Source organism: Struthio camelus, chromosome 8 (genome assembly GCF_040807025.1).
Source record: "Struthio camelus isolate bStrCam1 chromosome 8, bStrCam1.hap1, whole genome shotgun sequence".
In the NCBI taxonomy this organism is placed as follows: domain Eukaryota; kingdom Metazoa; phylum Chordata; class Aves; order Struthioniformes; family Struthionidae; genus Struthio; species Struthio camelus.
Window position 1 is genome coordinate 11816191 of NC_090949.1, and position 19994 is coordinate 11836184.

The following is a 19994-nucleotide window of genomic DNA, read 5'->3' on the forward strand; positions in this document are numbered from 1 at the left end:
CGTTAACAGAAGCAATGTCAGACTCCACAGAGAATAAAGCCTAGTTGTCATAGGTCATTGCGCTCTTCAAAAAAAGAGTTGGAAGGAAAATCACAATGATGGAAATCCTCAAGGCTGTCATGCACACATAATCTTCTAAACCTTCTTGGATTAACACTTGCAAACCTATATACTAGGTGAAGGGATTAAAAAAAATCCACATATTCCTAACTTTTACAGTACAGCCATGTCTCAGACTTCCCATCTGTACCTGTTATAAAGGGTTATTGAACAACAGTCAGTATTTTAAATTTAAAAGCGGGATATCACTAGAGCTGGCTCTCATGCTTATGTGATCAGATCTTAAATAGAATTGCATGCACGAAAGCAATCATGTTAGCAAGATCAAGCAATATAAACTTCTTCAAGGGGAAGGAGCAGATGAACTGGGGAGAAGTTTTAATGGTTTTTGCTTTGAAAAGCTTACTTCCTATCTTTAAAATTCACTTTCCTTTCAACTCCCCTCAATAAAGGTGTGGACTGGTAACACCATCCTTTCTTAAGCACATCGATTTCTGTGTGTATATATATACATTTATCTCACAGAATCATTGAGAGTGGAAGACGCTTCTAGAGATAATTTAGTCCAACCCTCTTGCTCAAAGCAGGCTCAACTAGAGCAGGTTACTCAAGACCATGTCCAGTCAAGTTTTGCATATCTGCAAGGGTGGAGACTCCACAACCTCTTGGGGCAACCCGTTTCAGTGGTCAACCACCCTCACAATGAAGAAGTTTTTTTCTTATGTTTAAATGGAATTTCTTGTATTTCAGTTTGTGCCCATTATCTCTTGTCCTTTCACTGGATACCACATAGAAGAGTCTGACTTTGTCTTCTTTACTCTTCCACATCAGGTATTTATACACGTTGATCAGATCCCCACCAAGCCTTCTCTTCTCCAGACTAAACAGTCCCAGCTCTCTCAGCCTCTCCTCATATGAGAGACTCCAATACCTTAATCATCTTTGTGGCCCTTTGCTGGACTCACTCCAGTATGTCTGTGTCTCTCTTGTACTGGGGACCCCAGTGCTGGACCCAGCACTCAAGATGTAGCCTCACCAGTGCTGAGTAAAGGGGAAGGATCACCTGTCTTGACCTGCTGGCAGCGCGCTGCCTAATGCAGCCCAAGACACTGCTGGCTGCCTTTGCTGCAAGGGCACATCGCTGACCTATGTTCAGCCTTTTGTCCACCAAGTCTTTTTCTGCAAAGCTGTTTTCCAGCAGGTCAGCCTGTGCTTGAGCCTGGGGTTATTCCTCTTCAGGGGTAGGACTTTGCGTTTCCCTTTGTTGCACTTCATGAGGCTCCTGAATATTGCCCTGTCCAGGTCCCTCTGAATGAAAGGATAACCATCTGGTGTATCCACCACTTTTCCCAATTTTGTATACAGACATGTATACTTATATAAAGTTCCAGTTTTAATCCACTATCAACCAAAAACTGATCGCTTTAATGCTTTTCTTGGATTAGACTCGGGAAGTTTATATTTTCCTGACAATTAATTATCACTGAGGAGTCCCAGGTCTAAGGTCTTCTCAGGAACATATAATGTATGTTTGAACACTAAAAAATAAAAATAAGCTGGTAAAGCGAGTACCAACATTAATTTTATGTGCTGCATAAAAGCTCTTTTACATGAATTGTTCCCTGTAGCATCTAGCTCTTAATTATCCAGTGTTTACTAGTAGGAGGAATAGAAGTGATAAAACTTAGTATTTTTATGTCTGCTCATTTGAACTGTTTGAAATAAATGCTGAGGTGACTATAATGAGACACAACCTGTTTCTGTTTACGTACCCTGACTGATTTTTTCAGGTACAAGAAAAAGTTCAAAGAAGTTAAGATAGCCTTTTAGTGACCATCTGAGTGCTGATCCCTTTAAAAAAAAATTTGAATGAACTTAGACAAGAACTCTTGCTGAGTATTTAGGGAGAAATGGATTAAGGAAAGCATGCTCTTTCTCTTGCTGACACTGAACTTTGCACTTTAGAAAATAAACGTTCTCAGACAGAAGAAAAAAGGTCTAGCCTAAATGGCTAATTGTGGTGATAATTAACTGCTAGAAATAGATTCAGTAGATCTGATTCAGATTGCTCTCCCACAGCTATAATTGTTAGAGTCTGGTTGCGTTAACAACACGACACTATTAGAGAATCGTAACGATCAATATTATTATGGCTGTAGTCACTGCAATGTGGGCAGTGTTTCTTCTTAAAAAAGAGGGTTAGGAATCTTTATTATTAGGCCTGTGTGCAGGGTCAGAATGTAAGGTTCAATCACTAGCTATAGTAACAAATAGAGAAAACTATTTAAATGCAGTACTATGGATATGTCTGCATGGCAGTAGGAAGTGTAATTGTAATATGTAAGATGTACAAAAGCTAGATTTAACTCAGCTAAATTACATACCCCTAGCATGACCCAGGTAATCCCCAAACCACGCAGCCAGAAGTGCATGGCATGCATGTACAATCTCAGCTGAAGCCCATGTATCACGTTGTCACTAGGATTGTTATGTGACCTAGCAAGTGTGAAGCGTGCTTGGGTTTGCCTGCATATGCTGCAGTCACACTTCTATTTTCAAGCTATGTTAGGCATATGAAATTTTGGATAAACAAACCTAACATTTGGATGAGTTTTCACACTACACAAGAACTAACATTGAAGGAAATGAGAAAAATGAACGCTACTATTGAAGTCAAAAGAAGTATGATGATGGTCTGCCATTCACATCAATACTGAATTTATTCTAAAGGTCACAGTCCATGATTTTCTGTTCCTGGTCTATAGCAGATCACAGCTATTTACATTAGTAAAGAAGGCATACATCTGGTAGAGTAACTGCCCTGTAAAAAAATGTAGAAGTGGATAGTTTGGGGAAAGGGACTTATTTTTCTGTATTTATATTGATAATAAATGTAGTACAAATTTATACTATGTGTACAGAGGAACATAATTATACCCAGCATAAGTATAGATCATGCTTGTGCTATTTATACCAGTTTAAAATACCCACAGTATGCACATGCTATGTATATTCATACATAAATATCTTATATTTTTCTATTCTTAGAACTCCATTCTCAGTTAAGTTCTATATGCCCTATTAAAACTATGATTTTCTAGCCTAATGGCTTTTTCGCTAAGTTTTAATATGGACTGACAATGAAGTTAAGTAAACACAGTCACTTTTACATGTTGCGGAGACTCACATTGGTTGTAACAAAATGAAAAATATTGCAAATCACTGAAATATTTTCAAAGCGCTATTTCCCTGGGCAGAGGCCATTTCACACTAGAGAGCACAGTGACTGTACTTGCCTACTTCAGTTAAAACAAACAGGAAACAGACAACAAGAGACAAGGTAGAAAATCCCTTTCAGGGAGACTAGACACAGCATACATTTCTCAATAGATGTGTTCATCAACAGTAAGCACTCTTTAAAAGCCCCTAAGTGTTTGTAGGACTGAAAATTAATTTGTTTTACAATTCCAAAGTGAATAATATGCTCCAAACAGATTTTCAAGTTAATGAAATGTGACCTTGTATGATCTAATTAAAACACTCAAAGGTATTGATTGTTTTAAGATCCCTCTGGATACACTTCAGTTCAAATGCACACACAATGTCTGTATGTACAAGTTCATAAATCTACAAAAAATGCAAATCAGATCATTAATGCTCTGAATTCAGCAGTCTTACCAGGATTTGCTGAAAGGTGAAACACAAAAAATACCAGAATTTTATGGATTCCTTTTGCAACTTCAAGTCAGGAACATAAAAATAGGAACCTACTGAAAGTAAAAAACAAAACATATTTCTTTACCTTCCACATATCTAGTCCATAATCAGCTATAAATTCATCAAATTCTCTGAAGTCATTCCAGTTTCTTCTGCGTACAAGGTTCTGATCCACCTGATCTAACTTCAAAGTTTACTCTGCTTTGAGCAAAGGGTTGGACCAGATGACCTTCAAAGGTCCCTTCTGATCTAAGTTCTTATATGATTCTGTCTTAAATCTTCTCATTTTCTGAATTGACTTCTCCGCTCCATCTCATAAGGCTATTCGTTACACCAATTCAGTGATTTCTTTTTTTTTTTTCCCCTCAATCTTCTATCTTTTGTCTTTGGCCTTTGGCATCACTTCTGTAGTCTCCTTCCTCCACTCAATTTTAGCTCAGACCTCTGTATAGACCTTATCTCTGTCCAGCAGTCTTTCTAAGCATTCCCTCACATCTCCTTTATATATTTAAATGTATTCACATAGACACTCACTCCTCTTACTACCTGCCTGTGCGTGCTTCTGTTTCCAACAAGAATGCTGTCCCAAATACCAATGCAAGCATCTCGGTATCTTTCTCATCTCCATAAATCATCTTTCTCCACTTTAATTAGTCTTCTTTCTTTTAATCTTCTTTATTTTAATCTGTCATTTTTGTCCACCCTGTACTTCTGCTCTCCCTCTCACAGCTCTCCTTCCTCTCATTGACACTTCCTAGCTTAGATCAATGATATGGCCATAGCTACATATATGTATGTTAGTGCAGCCAGAAAGCCCACTTAGGAAGGATGCTGCCTGGGAAAACTATGCTGCCACTGTTTGATATCCTTACCCCCACTAATCAACCACAATAGCAGCTGCTTCTTTTATCTATGTATAAAGCTGACTCCAGAAGTAGGGAAATGAAAGGAAAATGAGTGCCATGAGGGGACATATTTCTTCACTGAGTTTCTCTTTACTCCAGATTCAGACCTTAATCCTACAATTGGATCCACATGGCTGGCTGTGTTAATCGAAATATGGGATGAAGGTGTAGGCTACAAGCAACAGTGTTGCCATGCTGCCCTTCTAGGACATGGCTCTATGCCAGTCAGGCTATATGTTTCTGACCTCTGGCTGTGCCATTTGCAGAGCCTTGCGTAAGGAATACTCACGCTTTGGAAAGCACCCTCATGAAAAAGGCTGGCTGATCTACACAGAAGCTGAAGCCAATGCTTAAATCAGTCGGCTGTTTCCAATATTTATAAAATAAAATAAACACACCAGATCTCACTAAACAACTAATCACCTACAGCATGTGCATACATTTATTCTCTTTCAAATGAAAACTCTTTAAGGTGTGACAGAACATGCGAAACAAGTGGAAAAAAATTTCAAGTACTTTTGCCCTCAAAAAACATTTAATGATGTAAGAGATTAAGGGATTGGGTTTTTTTTTACTGCTTAAAAAAAAAAAATCCATTTTTACTGAAAATCCAAACTAGTCTATGAAGGTTCAGGCCAGCAAAATTTAAAAAGATTGAGTTACAGCATACCACAGTGAATGTAGCACATTATGAATTCCATATTCCTCAAAAAGAGTGACATATTTAATGATTAAGCCAAGCCACTGAAGTCTATTTATATTTTATTTTTTTTCCTAACCAGTATTAACTTAATATGTACATTTTAAATGGCAATAGGAAAAACAGCAGAATAATGAATTTGTCTTCAATAAAGCAATAAATAGCAAGGTCTTACAACTTTACAAAATTAGAGTTCTATGTGAAAGGTATCATGTGCAAACTATCCTAATGTCAGTAAATGCTTATTATTCTGCTATTTTAAACCGTATCCAACTTTCCATGTGCTCCAGCTCTACTCTGTATTCTGTCCTTCATTTTACATGAGTTTTTTCCTGCTAAGGCACCAATAAAAATTGCCATACTTCATCAGATCACTGGTCACATTAACTTCAGTGTCCAATATAGGCCAGTTCTTTACTGAAAGAAAATAGAAAAAATCCTTTTAAATAACTCTCACTTGCTCTACTCCAATATACATAAGGGTAAATCCTCCTTCCTGACCTTCACGACAACTGATTTATGCCCAGCAGCATGAGTTTTAATTACAATGACATAAAGATGGTCAATTTATTTCCTTGCGCTTACTCAGTCATGAACATGCATTTCCTCCTTCCAGCAAAGAGTAATTATCTCTTTGCAATTATCAGCACAGATGTGTGGCATAGTTAGAATTTTCATTATTATCTGCTAAGATCTAGAGTCCTGAAGAATATGTGCTCTGCCAGAGCTTTCCACTGGCCTCAGGATTAACGAGTGCCTTGAAGAAAAGTTGTTTCTGACTGAGGTAGCATTTTGTAACAGACATTTCCAAAACTGTAAAAGATAGGTGGAGAAAGCATTATTGCAATCTCTCTCCCTCCTCCACAAAGCATATTCTAAAGGGCATGCTGCAATTAATTTTGTCCAAGATTAACTCCTATTCACATTTTATAGCTATCTGTGTATGTGTCTGCACACACACACACACACACACACACAGAGCATACAGTGTATATTTACAGTACATATATATATATATAGTTTGACACATCTACAGCTCATGTTGGGAATTATTCTATTCTAGGAAATCACAGAATCGTAGAAAAAATAGAATTGGAAGGGATGGATATTCAGACATCATTTAGCCTATCCCTATGCCTATGATATAATCAGCTGACCTGTGTCACAGCACGCGCTTTGGTCTCTAACCTATTCTTAAGGACCCAAAAGAGTTTCTACAGCCACCAGAGGATATCTTACACCAGTACTTTGTTATCTTATCATCATTAGAAATGTTTTCCTAATGCTTGACTTGAATCTTAAATAGTGTAGCTCAACCCCATGACTTCTTCGCTTATCTGCTACGGACTCAGTCTATCCTTTTTTATGTACTAAGACTGCTATCATGTTCCCTTTCCTCTTCTCATCTTTAGACTAAACAGCCCCTTTTTAATCCTTCTTCACAAGTCATATTTTCTAAACCTGTCATTGCTTTTCTCTGAATTCTCTCCAATTGATCCAAATCGTCCCTCCAATGTAGAACTAAAACTGAACTGGTATCCCACTTAGGTGTGACCAAGGGTATATAAAGTAGAAAGATTATTCCGTCTGATTACTGATTATTACTGTTTACTGGCCTGAGACTATAGAAACTGATTTAATCCTTGCTGAATTTAATCCAGTGTTTTTTAGACTGCTTCTCCAGTGTCTCAAGATTAACTATAAAGCTAATCTTGTTTTTTAATGTACTCAAAGTTTATCTTAACTCTACATATTCAGACAACTTAATAAGCATATTTTAACTCTTCCACCACCCACGGCTTTAATGAAAGCACTGCATAGAACAAACTTAGGACAATCTCAAACCCTGCTCAATACAGCCTCCCAATTTGACAATGAGCTACTGAAAATTACCTTCTGGGCAGGATTACAGAGATCTTATACCCACTTTATAGTGGTTTTATGTAGATCAGTTTGCCTGGTTTGTAAATGAGAAAGTTATGAAAGACCTTCAAAACCTTACTTACAAAAAAAAACCCCCTTATTTATAAAAGAACTATCAAAACCTTAATCTAGTAAGTTACAAGTAAGCAGAGTCTTTTGTATTTCACTTGTATTTGTCAGGTTTGTTCAAAAAACCCACTAATGGTTCTGAGATTGCTTCAAGCAGTTCTCCAAATATCCTAGAATGAAGTTCATCAGGTCCAGTTAATTTCTAAATGGTTCTGTTCTGTCACTTATTGCAGATGGAGATCTTATCCATCTATCATTGCTATTAATTGGACTAATCTTCTGTTCAGATGTTGATATGGAGGCTGATAGGAAGTAGGTATTAAACATTTTGATCTTCATGCCATTGATTGATAGCTGTTCATGTCATTGAGCAGCAGACCACTATTTTTCTTGGTTTGTCTTTTCCTACTACTCTATTTAGGTACAAACTAAAAGCCTGCTATGAGCTGTTAAGGAGTCAAAGTTTGAGTGTACTCTCTTTACCATGGATTGATCTCACAGCCCTAAGTATTCAACTAGGTGTTTGACTCGGACATCTGAGCTTTCCCAAATGTGGAGTATGTTCAGATTTAATTCATCATGCCATTAGCTTCAAGCCAAAGCCTTATATTTGGATCTTTGCTTTTTCTTCAGGCTAATTGCCATGTTGCTTATGTCATGTACATATGTGTTCCTGATAAATTTGAAAACTGTGTCTATAGTTAGATGCTTAGAATCTATGAATTAGCCAAAAGCTAACTTTGAGAGAAGATGCTTCACTGTCAGAATAGATTGTACAGTTAACTGAGGATGTCACCCTTTATAAACAGTGGGGGAGAAAGACATTGGCTCTCAATGTGAGGTTCTTGACACATAGCCCTGCCCAGAATACTCATTACAAGATGACATATTTTTCCTTGATCTGTTCCTACTATATTTTTGGAGTTAAAACTTCAGATAACAGTGACCAAGACAAAGCTAAGGCCACTTCCCCTATATGTTTGTCAGTACTAGCAGATATAAAAAGGGTGACCTGAGGATTCTGCATCAACTCCGTTTTCAGTGAGCTGTAATAATATATGTCTACCCCAACTTGCTGACAATACATATATTCATAACCTTATCTCAGAACCTTTATCCATAATTATTTCCCTTTCATTAAATTAGGCCCAAATCAAAACTTGTTGTTCAGGAGCTAGAAAAAGGATATGTTTCAATAAATGATTTTTTTCTGTCTTCAACACACTCAAAAATCTACAGAAGTATATTTCCAGTAAGTGGTACAAGGAAAGCCAATAGAACAAAAATAATTAAAAAAAAAAAAAGACATGAGGAGCAATTTTATGTCTTTTCTATCTGCTTGTTGAGATACGTAGTTTCTCTGAATGACAATGACTCTAAAGAAGTTGATGTGGATTAATAACCCTTTTGAAAATTAAAGAAAATACAGTCCTTAAAAAAATCATTCTTGTAATAGGAAAAGGAATCATAGCAAGTGACAAATCAGTTTTGAAGAGAACCTAAAAATACGTCTTTCTATGAAAACACAGTGAAAGTTTACTGTGGAAACACAGTGAAAGTTTAGCCTGAGCACACTTGGATAGAATGTTCTGAAAAAGAATTTAAGGAGAATACATATCTACTGCGTAAGCAGTTTAATGAGTCTTACTTTAAGCCTTCTTGATCTGGCTTGGGCAAAATATACCATCAGACTACATCAGCAGGTACATAAGTGGAGCAAGCTAATCCTGGAAAAGAGCCCTTGTATCTAGAATTGTTTTGAATTTTACAGAAACTTATTTTGTGGACTGCATAAATACTAACCATCCTTTTTACTTCAGAAAAAGATGGTTGCAACTAGGATACAAGCTTACATCGTTTTAATGACAATGTTTAAAGGTAAATATTTTCTTTTTGTAAAATAATATGTGCAGTTAAAGGGTATTGAACATGTATCTATCCAGACTAGTTGTTTATACTTCTATGTTGTTTATAAGGTGTCAACAAGCTGGAAAGGTGGAAGGTTGTAAACACATTTCTAAACAAAGGTGTGTATAAAAAGTGTAATTTAGATAATACTTTTAACTGTGTAACGGAACTGAAAATTAGCAGCACTTAGAAGAATTATGCTTGGATAATTCCTTATATTGTTCCATTTCTGCAGAAAACATCTGCTGTTAAATTTGAAACAAATAGTTTAACTAAGAGGTTAACAGTTAGAGAATAGTTACCCTAGCGTAATAAAGTCTAAGTGACAAAAGGAGACAAAAGCTATGAGTGGTATTATCAAAGAGAGTCGAAGGTGCCTGTTTCATCTTTGTGTTAAATTAAACTTCTAAGAGGAAAAATAATCATGGAATATGGAGAGAAATATGATAAAAATATTCAGAGTATTTCTGAATTTTGAATTTTCTGAATCTGAAATTTTAGATAGGTGTGTAATACATTTAGAAGAGAAAATAATTCTGAACAATGTTACTTAAAACCATAAATATTATTAGCTAAGCTTATGCTTATAACCACTGAAAAGAAAATTAATATTCCCTCTCATACTTTAGGTATGTCTTACATCCTTTCAGAACACTTTTTTTTTTCTTTACATGATAACTTCTCCTCCAACCTGAGCTATTTGAACTGCTTATACAGTTCTATAAATATTGACTAATCCTTTTATCTCGTGTGCTTTTATCTTGAGTGACAGTGGTCTTTGCTTGCACAGCAACTGGCAAATAACAAGCAATATCAGCTACTGCCAGTAAGAATAGCTGATTCGCTTATCCTTGATATGAAAAAAATGGTTTATTACTTGTCTTTGGTGTGACCTACATTTCTGTTTGTGCTAATCTTATTACAAAATAGCACGCATGTGCGCGTATTCAAAAAGTCATTATTTGCAACATATCCTTAACACTATTTAAAAAAATAAGCGTTTGTATTCAGACACCGAAGCACTTATGAAGTGATGCTCAAAGAAAAATGGCTTTGTGACAGTCACTTTGCATTTAGTAACTGATGTTATATCTAAGGGCCAAGTGCTGTGCAAATGATAGCATATTGTCCAAATGCAGCAGAAAGTAAATCCATGCCTCAGGGAGTTTCCAATTTCTATTCTATAACAATAACTACAGTTTCATGAAGGAAAGGGGAAGTGAGGTAGAGAATAACACAGACACTAAACGTGATCTCAAATTTCGGTTCAGCTCATACATTTGCTTCATCCTTTTTGGAGACAAGTCACTAATGCAACATGTGACTCAGACCCCCAACTACATAGTGAAGATGATGCCTTACAGGTGCTGCTCGATAATAAACTAACGAAGATGCACAGAATAACTGCATAGTACTGAAACTGGAGCAACAAAGTATCTGGAGAGACTCTATAGTATGCCATTCATTTGGCTGATTGGTTTCTACAGAAAGTTTAATAGGAGCTTCCAGTCTATAACTCTTTAAGTTCATTCTGACTCGTCTGAGGCTCTATAGCTCTTGACATGGACAAGTACATACCTGATCCTACTGCTTCTACACTACACTCATACATTCACTTTTATTTCTGCCACAAAAACCCAATGAAATCCACATTTCTATAGCACGCAAGACTAAGTTGTATATAAGACTTGTGGACACATTGTTGTCTATGTTAAAGACAGGAAAGTGGGCAAGATCGGGCAGGAGATGTACTAAAACATTGGCCAAAATAGGACACAGCTCACTGCAACTTTACTTTTCATATATTCAGTTGACTTCCAGAATAATAAAAGCAGGACAAGTCACTAACACAGAGATTGCCATGAACTGGGTAAAGCAGACATTGTTCTGTCCCACAGTCAGTAAAGGTTTGGAAAGTGCACTTCACTTTAAGAAAATCAGTCTCAATGATTCATATTTCTGCCAGATGTCACTGCACATTAAGGTATACATAGATATCTCATACTGGACTAAATATAAGCCTCGCCGGAAAACGGAAAGACTTCTGCTGTGAAACCCCACTGTCAGACTAGAGAGATAGCACTAGCGGTATTTGATAATCTGAACTTTCAAGTGGAAACTATATACCATAACTGAAGAATGACGAATGAAGAGGATCAGTGTTAAGAGGGCCTTTTATATGCTTGCGGTGACCACTTCACTGTGTTTCATCTCTAAAACAAATCTCAACCAATTCTCAGTTCTCTTCTGCCTCTCTTACTTAGTGCTTTCTGAGGTGGGTCTAGTTACAACTGCGATTGAATAAAGTTGACAGGCAAGGAATTAGCCTGAGTAACTACATTTATCTGTCACTGTTTGACGCTATTCATTGTGGCTGAATACTACTCTGTAACTTTCCATTAGAAAATAACTGCATTTTGCTATAAAAATAAAGCTCTATATGAATTTGTATGTAAAGATAGGTGCAGTAACTGGTACCTAGCTGCAACGCTGTGAGCCTCATCACACCTCATTAAATAATTTACAGGCACCTAACATGGTAAGCTAGTGAAGAGAATTTTACTGCAGGGGGAGAGAAAATTATATCTATTAATTACCTCATACTGAAGATACTTTGCAGTCATTTTTCAAATTAATATTCCATATTCTTCTCTAGAATAACTATGAAGGGAAGTAGCAATATTAAGAGTTTTACTTCGTTTGAGTTTTCAAAAAAACATTTGGATCTATTACAAGCTTCCAAGGGAGATAAGAAACTGATTTTCCTTGATCCATTTCATGTATATTGGTTACTTGAGTGCTCAAGGGAGAAGTTACTATAATCATTGTTTTACAGATGAACAGTAGTGCAGAGGGATAAACAGATTAGTTTTACAAGAGGAAATAGGCCCCCCCAAGCCCAATATTTAGGTCCTGCTAACATTTACAAAATGTTGGCTTAAACATACATTCTCTCATTTCCCCACTTTCAAAGTGAGTTCTAGCTCTATGAGATTTCAGCTGATAGAACAAAAATCGCTGCTGCATTGTTTTTGGAAGAACTGAGATCTGTTGTTCATTTGTGAAGAAACAGAGTACGCACCTAGCCTTGAAATGTGGCAACTACACATTCTTTGTGGACATGCTGCATCTCATTTCATCCCAAACTGTCAACAAGATAAGCTCTTCTCCTTTGGATTTATTATCGTTATGTTGTGCTGCTCCCTGCTCTTTCTGTGAATTTCATTCTTCAGATAACTAGCTCACCATGCATAAATTTTGCAGGGATGGTCACATGCCTGTCAATTTTCCCCCTAGATCTATAATATAGACACCTGTGGCTCTCACTTGAAGATTGTTGCTCAAAAATGCTTCATGCAGGACCAGGAATCTCTGCTGTGCAATTTCTTATCCTGTTTGAATGAATGAGAAGGAGAAGGAAAGACTGGCAGACTAGACTCTAGCTTACTGACATACTGTACTATGAATACGAATTAAACAACAATTCTCGGCTTTTTATATGTGCTAAATAATTCTTCTCAAAGCACTCCAGTTTCCCACCCATTCTGTGGTAGAAATCAAATACTTGATCACATCTTTGGGTGATGATGTTGATATCAATTTCATTGTATCATTATCCATCTTAAAACTGACCGTTGTTTGGTTTATTCTTTTCCCCAAAATGTGATTACCACTGAAGTGTTTACGTAATACTTGGCACAAGAAAACCATGGCCTGTGAATGATAGTCTTAAAATGTATCACTTATATTTAACATATTTTAGTTTTGTGGATCAGTCACCTCTTTACCAGGATGTTCCCCTCTAATACAAGATAATTTAATAAAGCACATGCTATTCTAAGCTCCACTTATCCAATATAGAATATCTAATTCTTTATTTATTCTTCAGGTATTCACTGTGACGCAGACATCAATGAATGTTACATGAACCCTTGCCAAAATGGTGGAATCTGTGAAAATTTTCCTGGGAATTATACTTGTCATTGTCCATCTGCAGACAAAGAAGGGATTTATTATGGTGGCTGGAACTGTACAGAAGTTCTCCATGGCTGTACTGATCAACAATGCCAAAACAATGGAATATGTATCCCACATTTAAAAAATGGCCAACATGGATTCAGCTGCATATGCTCACCTGGATATACTGGAATACACTGTGAAACCATAACCACATTTTCCTTTGACAGAAACAGTTTCCTTTGGCTGAAGAATCCCATGCCCCCTAAAAAGGAATCTTTCTACAATATAAACCTGAGTTTTCAGACTGTGCAACCTACAGCCTTTCTATTTTACCGAGGGGAGAAAGATACATTTGTGAAGTTGGAGTTATGGAATGGCTACTTACGCTTATCCATTCGAGTTAATAACCAGCCACAGGCTCTTTTGAGTATTTCTCATAATGTCAGTGATGGAGAATGGCACTCAGTGGAGGTAACCTTGGCAAGAGCTGTTACGCTTAATTTACTTGACAGCTCTTGTATAGAATCATGTGTCAATAAAACTTCTGCTGTGATAGATAATGATCACGTGATGCTTGCATTTCAGAACACATTTTTGGGCAGCTTACCTGTGGGAAACTTTAGCAGCAATTCTCTACTTAACATCTATAATATGCATTCTGCGCCTTCATTTGTAGGCTGCCTTCAGGACATTGAAATAGACTTGAATATTATTACTCCAGAGAATGTATCACCTGAATCATCTTTAAATGTCAAGACAGGATGTACTAAAAAGGACTGGTGTGAAAACAACCCTTGTCAGAATAGGGGACGCTGTATCAACTTGTGGCTGAGTTATCACTGTGATTGCTACCGGCCATACACAGGGCCAAGTTGCTCAACAGGTAAGCTAATGCTGTTGGCATTAGTATATTAAGTGGTTGCTGAAAGCATAATGATAAACAATCCTGTTTACCTCAGCGATGAAACAACATGACCCTTAAGATCTCTGGAACTTATTGTCAACTGATGAGAAAACACAAGAGGTTAGTAGTAGCATGTGTTCGTTATATTTTCTAGTTGCTTTTCCAGGAAGCCTACTTTTCAGCCGGACAGAAAAGTCAGGCTAAACTGATGGAGTCTGCTCATCTAGTTTTTAAATCTTCTTAGCATTAGCACTCCATAAACTCTGGAAAACTTAGTTCACTGGAGGTTATGCACTCTGGGTAAAATTTAGAAAGCAATCAAGTTTAAGTCTTATTCAAAGCATTCTTTGAAAGTTTTATCCTCAAGCTCTCCAGGCTTTTATAAAAAAACTCATTTAAGGCAATGAAGAGGGCAAACAAAAGTATTACAAGTTAAAAAAGACATATTCCAATTTTTAAAAATGAACTAGATTATACTATTAACTTAATCTTATTAGCCTAGAGAGACAGCTAATAGGGCCCATTCATTTCTTAGCTGATTCAAGTGCAGCGCTGGGCAATAACTAACAAAGGCTGCTACCGCCAGATATTGGTTTGGCAGCCAGAGTGAAACGTGTCCGTTTCTCAGTAAGCACAAGAGCACATCTCAGAAAACACCCTCACTGGCAGCGATGACCAGGAACTCAAAAGCTGAAGACGCCTATAGCACCTTCCTTGCTACAAATGATTTTTCCAACTGCAGGCTGAGACAAAGTGGAAGGACAGCATGAGGTCCCTGCGCTGCTCCCTGTATACTACATCTAGTGTGTGAATAACAGTGTTTTGCCCTGTGGAACTATAAATACAGCACCTTTCAGGAGCATTTTGGGGTGGATTCTGCAATCCTTCCTCAGCAAAAGTCTTAGGGATTTCAAACAGGCAGTTTTGCCTAAGAATCTTCCATTCAATGCCCTCTCCCCTGCTTCCCTCCCTGCCCCAGTTACTAACCATCCACACATGTTCAATCATACCAACATTTAGGGAGGAAGAAATATATATATACATATATATATACACACACATATACATACATATATATATATACACACATATACATGCATACACACACACACACACATATATATATTTGCTAAGTGGATTGGAGGAAATGAAGGGCAACAGCAGTACCATGGTCAAATTAGAATGGACAGATTCTAAACTGGTGTAAATTGGCATGGCTGCATTGAAGCCAGCGAAGCTACACTGATTTACATCAACTGAATGACTGGCCCCAGGGGCTTATTGGATGTATCACTGCAGAAAGCTGTAGCTTGAAGTACATTTCAAAATGTTTAAATACAATTTCATTTTGTATGCTATACTTAATAGTTATCAATACATACCTTTTTTTTATTGCAAAATGACAAAGTCTGCGAGGTAATTGTAACAGACTTCTTTGAAGTTCAGCTGTAATTTATCCAAAGGTTTGGAAAGCAACTTTGGAGTATAGAACAACATCTGGTAAATATGTTTGCCTCCTTATATGATGTAAAATTAAAACCAGTCAGGGCCAGGAGAGGCTTATGCTGTCATTAAAACTGTTGAGAATGATTAGCAAGCATGCATTTTTTTTTCCTGCTGACCACAATATTCCCTGCAAATCATGGCACCATGCCATTTTGATACATAGGTTCTAGATATATGCCATATTTAAAAGACTGGGGCAGGCTTTTTAAAAGGCAGAGTGGGAGAGACTTGTGGTAAAGGATAACATAAGAAATGCTAGTGTCTTTCTGAGGAAAAGTTGCTGCCAAGTATTTAATTGACAAAGAGGCAATATTTTCTCTACATACACAAAATAACAAACAGATGTTGACTCATTTTGATCAACATCCAGATGTTGTGACCCACGAGGTTAATATTGACCAAGGTGATGCTAGCCATCTCATCAAACACAAGAGCAGATTGATGATTTTTTAAAATATATATATATATATAATATATATAAAATAAATACAGAGAAATGTAACAAAGGAATTGTGAAATACCTTTTTTTGAACACTAATGCTTCCTTCTATGAATGCAAAAGTATAATCCTAATTCAAGCAGAAAAGTTCTTTTTATCCACATGAAAAATGCTTCACTCTCAAGTACCATCTTACAGAGAAGGTGTAACGTAAAGAGTTTTCATGCCTAAAAACGCTCATTTCTGCAAATATTTATTTCTATGTACCAGATTTTTAACAAGCACATCAAGAAAGAAATATAGGTAATCTCATTTGCAGAATTAAAGTATTTCAAACTTTATTTACAAAATTGTCCATTTAAGAGCAAAAAAGGGATTCATTGCTGTTACTACATAATATTACTGTGCCACCTAGCAGCACATATGGTTGTTAGGGCCTTCATAATCAGTCCCCTATTTTCATTGTGTTGACAATGTAGTCTTAAAAAACAAAAAAATAGTGCTGCAGGCAGAAACTTGACTAAGAGGTCTCACTCCAGGAGTTTTACTGCACAAAAGAAGATTCTGACTATTTAGCTATGTGTGCATTTCTTTTTTTTAAAACTTGGCTTATTCTTTCTATGAAGTTGATATATGAAAAAATAGCCCTTGGAAGTATTTAGGCAGGAAGTCTATAGTATTGAGGACAAGATCACGAAACTTAAGATGCAGAAATAGAAACACTTTCTTGTGCTTTAATGAGATGATTCATCAGAATAAAATATGCTTTGGACTACATATTTTGTATCCTTACAAGTCTGAAAATCATTACTGAAAATAAAGAGTAAGGGTGAAAGACACATGTTTTTGGTTTAATCATTTTAATTGATAAAAACAAAATAAGAAAAAGGCTTACTGGATCCTGGATCATTTTTTCCCCATGACATGATAGCATTATGGGCGCACATAAGAATGAGCAAGATTCATAACTGCTATAAGTTGATATATATTAGCACATATTGAGTTCCAGAAACATAAAATCTGTTGAAGAAATGTAGTGCCTATGCAGTACAAAATGGGTGCACTGTTTGGAGGTTTTACACAAGAGGATTTTGCATCCTCTTGATTTGAGCATTTTTTAGACTATTTGTATGATTGAAATTCAGTGCAAAAAAATCATGAAATACTAGAATTATACTATCTTCCATAGTCATCAGAGGATCATAGCAGCTACATTCTTTTCAAAATGATCTTTCTGATGACCAGTTCAGGAAATTTTATAGATCTGTGCTTGCTTAACCATTTGAAAACCCTGCATTACACAGAGAATGATAAAGGTGAAAAATATGCCGAATAATATAACATCTGGTTCTGTAGTGGGTCTAATGCTACAGCCTGTTAGCCTGGAAGCTCACAGGAATTCTGAAATTGAAGCTATTTGCAGCTGAATCAAATCTTTATTCATCCGTAAATAACAGCACATCTTACTACCAGAAATAAATATTTATTACTAGAAGTAGCTATTTGATCACTGCATTGGCTCCCTTGTCATTTAGCCCTAACTATTTTATTTCCCTCCCCTTTTTTCCTTTTTTTCCCCCTTTTTCCCTATTGCTAACCCCAAGAGTATATTCCAGGCCGGTTTGGATCTGAAGACATCTCAGGGTATGCTGCGTTTTCTGTTGACGCCACTCAGAACGAAAATGTGAATATATCAATGTTTGTCCGAACACGCAAATCTTCTGGCTTGTTACTGGCTTTGAGAAACAGTACCTATCTCTACGTAAGCATCTACTTGGAAGGTGGAAAACTCACAATGTTAGCTCCAAATTCCATGAAGTTATTAGGGAAACACACTATGAATGACGGAAACTTTTACTTAATATCATTAAAAATAGAACCAAATAAGATGGAATTATTCCAGTCCTCCCAATACATAGGCTTTATTTCTACTCCAGCACTAACCATTCAAAGTAAGGATATTCTTTACATTGGAGGCCTACCAGATAATGGAGAAACTGATATAAACAGCAGGAATTTCAAAGGCTGTATCCAAGATGTAAGACTGAATAACCAACCTCTGGAATTCTTCCCTATTGCCAGTCCACTGAATTCTCTTATCAATCGAACCCTGATCAACATCACCAAAGGCTGTGCTGGTGATAACCTCTGCAAGGTAAGAACGCAATTTTTCAGAGCATTTTCACATTTTTATAATGGGGACTTTAAAAGTTTTTTTCGTGTGTTTCCATACAATATATGATGATAATGACATCTTAATATACAAAAATGTTAGAAAGAGCAGATTTTGTTAAATTGTGCTACAAATGATGAGCATCAACAGCAAAATACATTGGCATATGGGAAAATGAAAATATTTTAAGGGTGAAATACTGATGCTCAGCAGTTATTAAACATGCTGTGCAGTCCTGGTACTGGCGCTTTAACGCTTTATCATTTTTGCCAAGCAGTCCCACATCCTTACAGGGGGGGATTCCACCAACATTTATTCATACTTAGGTTGTGTCTTCTCTTTCCTTGTAGTCCAACCCTTGCCACAATGGTGGTGTATGCTATTCAGTCTGGGATGACTTCACTTGCACATGTCCCCCTAACACAGCAGGGAAAGCATGCGAGGAAGTTAAGTGGTGTGAGCTTGGGCCCTGTCCTCATGAAGCGCAATGCCAGCTGGTGCACCAAGGATTTGAATGTAAGTACATTTCAGTTATTCCTATCAATCATCCTTGGGAATAGAAACTTTCATCAACATATCCTTAAAACCCAATATTCCCTTCCTTTAAAGTTCTATCAGATCCTATTTCTATATTATAATAATGATCGTTAGTACTGTAAATAATATTAATGAAAATAGCATACCCTACTAAAAACAGAAAAGAAATTTTCAACCAGACACCCTGACTCAGACACTGATGTTTACAGGACCCTTACCCTTGACTTATTCAGCACAACTTCTCAAGGTTGCGCAGTAGATCACTACCTTGCCAGAGTGCCACTGTACCCCACATATTTCCACTGCAAAGAGATAAGAGGAAATCCAGAGATGGATTAACCTTAAGATATTCTCCCTCCTTCTGAAAAGGCAAGCTACATTGCATCATTCCATTTTCTTAAATGTTAAATTTCTTTGAAGAGAGTTTTAGGCATCTTAATGCCAGCAGTACGGTTATTAAACTGGTATCTTCATAAGAAGCTCCTGCACGCCAAGCAGTATTAGTTTGAAAATTGATGGCCATTAACTATCTTAAGAATATCTTAAGAATAGCCATCCTGCATATCTCTTTCCTTCTCCTCTTTCCTTCCTCTCTTTCCCTCCCTGAACTGAAGTGGAATTTAAAAAGCAAGTAAGCATTTTGAAGCTATATTTTTTTCTTTTTCTTATCAAAGAAAGTCCTAATGATGCTGTGAAAGAGGGTTAATTCACACAAAGTCCGATGGAAGCAGTTAGAATGGCTGACTCTGAGGAATGAGAAATTTGGTCAACAAAAGATTTCTACCATAGACAATTTGCAGACAGACCAATACGATGCTTTCTTTGTTGAGATTATTAGAATGAGTACTGCAGCACTTCTTAAAATTTATAACTGAAATTAAAATATTTGCACCTTCTCTAATAGGCATGTCTTTAATGATAACATCAAAATACATTCCCTCATAAACTTTAGTATTTCATGTTATGGTAGAATATAAACTATCACACAGAGAAGAGGAAAGTAATTGAACTGTTTACTTTTACTAAAATCAAGACCATTTACACTATTAGCCGGCCTTTAGATTTCAGTGCTGTTCTATGTGGCAATAGTAGGGGGTCTCCCTAATGAATACTCAAAAATTCCTGCACTATAGAGCTGAATTTTTTACTAGTTTTTTCAGAGCCGCAATCTAGACTTCTCTGTAGGTATACAT

The 19994-nt window shown here is 36.6% G+C and overlaps 1 protein-coding gene across 6 annotated transcripts in view; it reads left to right on the forward strand.

Moving 5' to 3' along the window:
* The window catches only part of CRB1 (crumbs cell polarity complex component 1), a 166212-nt gene that overhangs the window by 79105 nt on the left and 67113 nt on the right, over positions 1 to 19994 (forward strand). For all 6 annotated transcript variants that reach the window (XR_011142464.1, XM_068952099.1, XM_068952095.1 and 3 more), the window contains 3 exons: positions 13172 to 14125; positions 17696 to 18246; positions 18615 to 18780. Coding sequence is in view for 5 of the 6 variants with exons in the window: in XM_068952099.1 (XP_068808200.1) it covers positions 13172 to 14125; positions 17696 to 18246; positions 18615 to 18780 (1671 nt within the window). In the remaining variant the exon portion in view is untranslated. The remainder of the gene's footprint in view (positions 1 to 13171; positions 14126 to 17695; positions 18247 to 18614; positions 18781 to 19994) is intronic.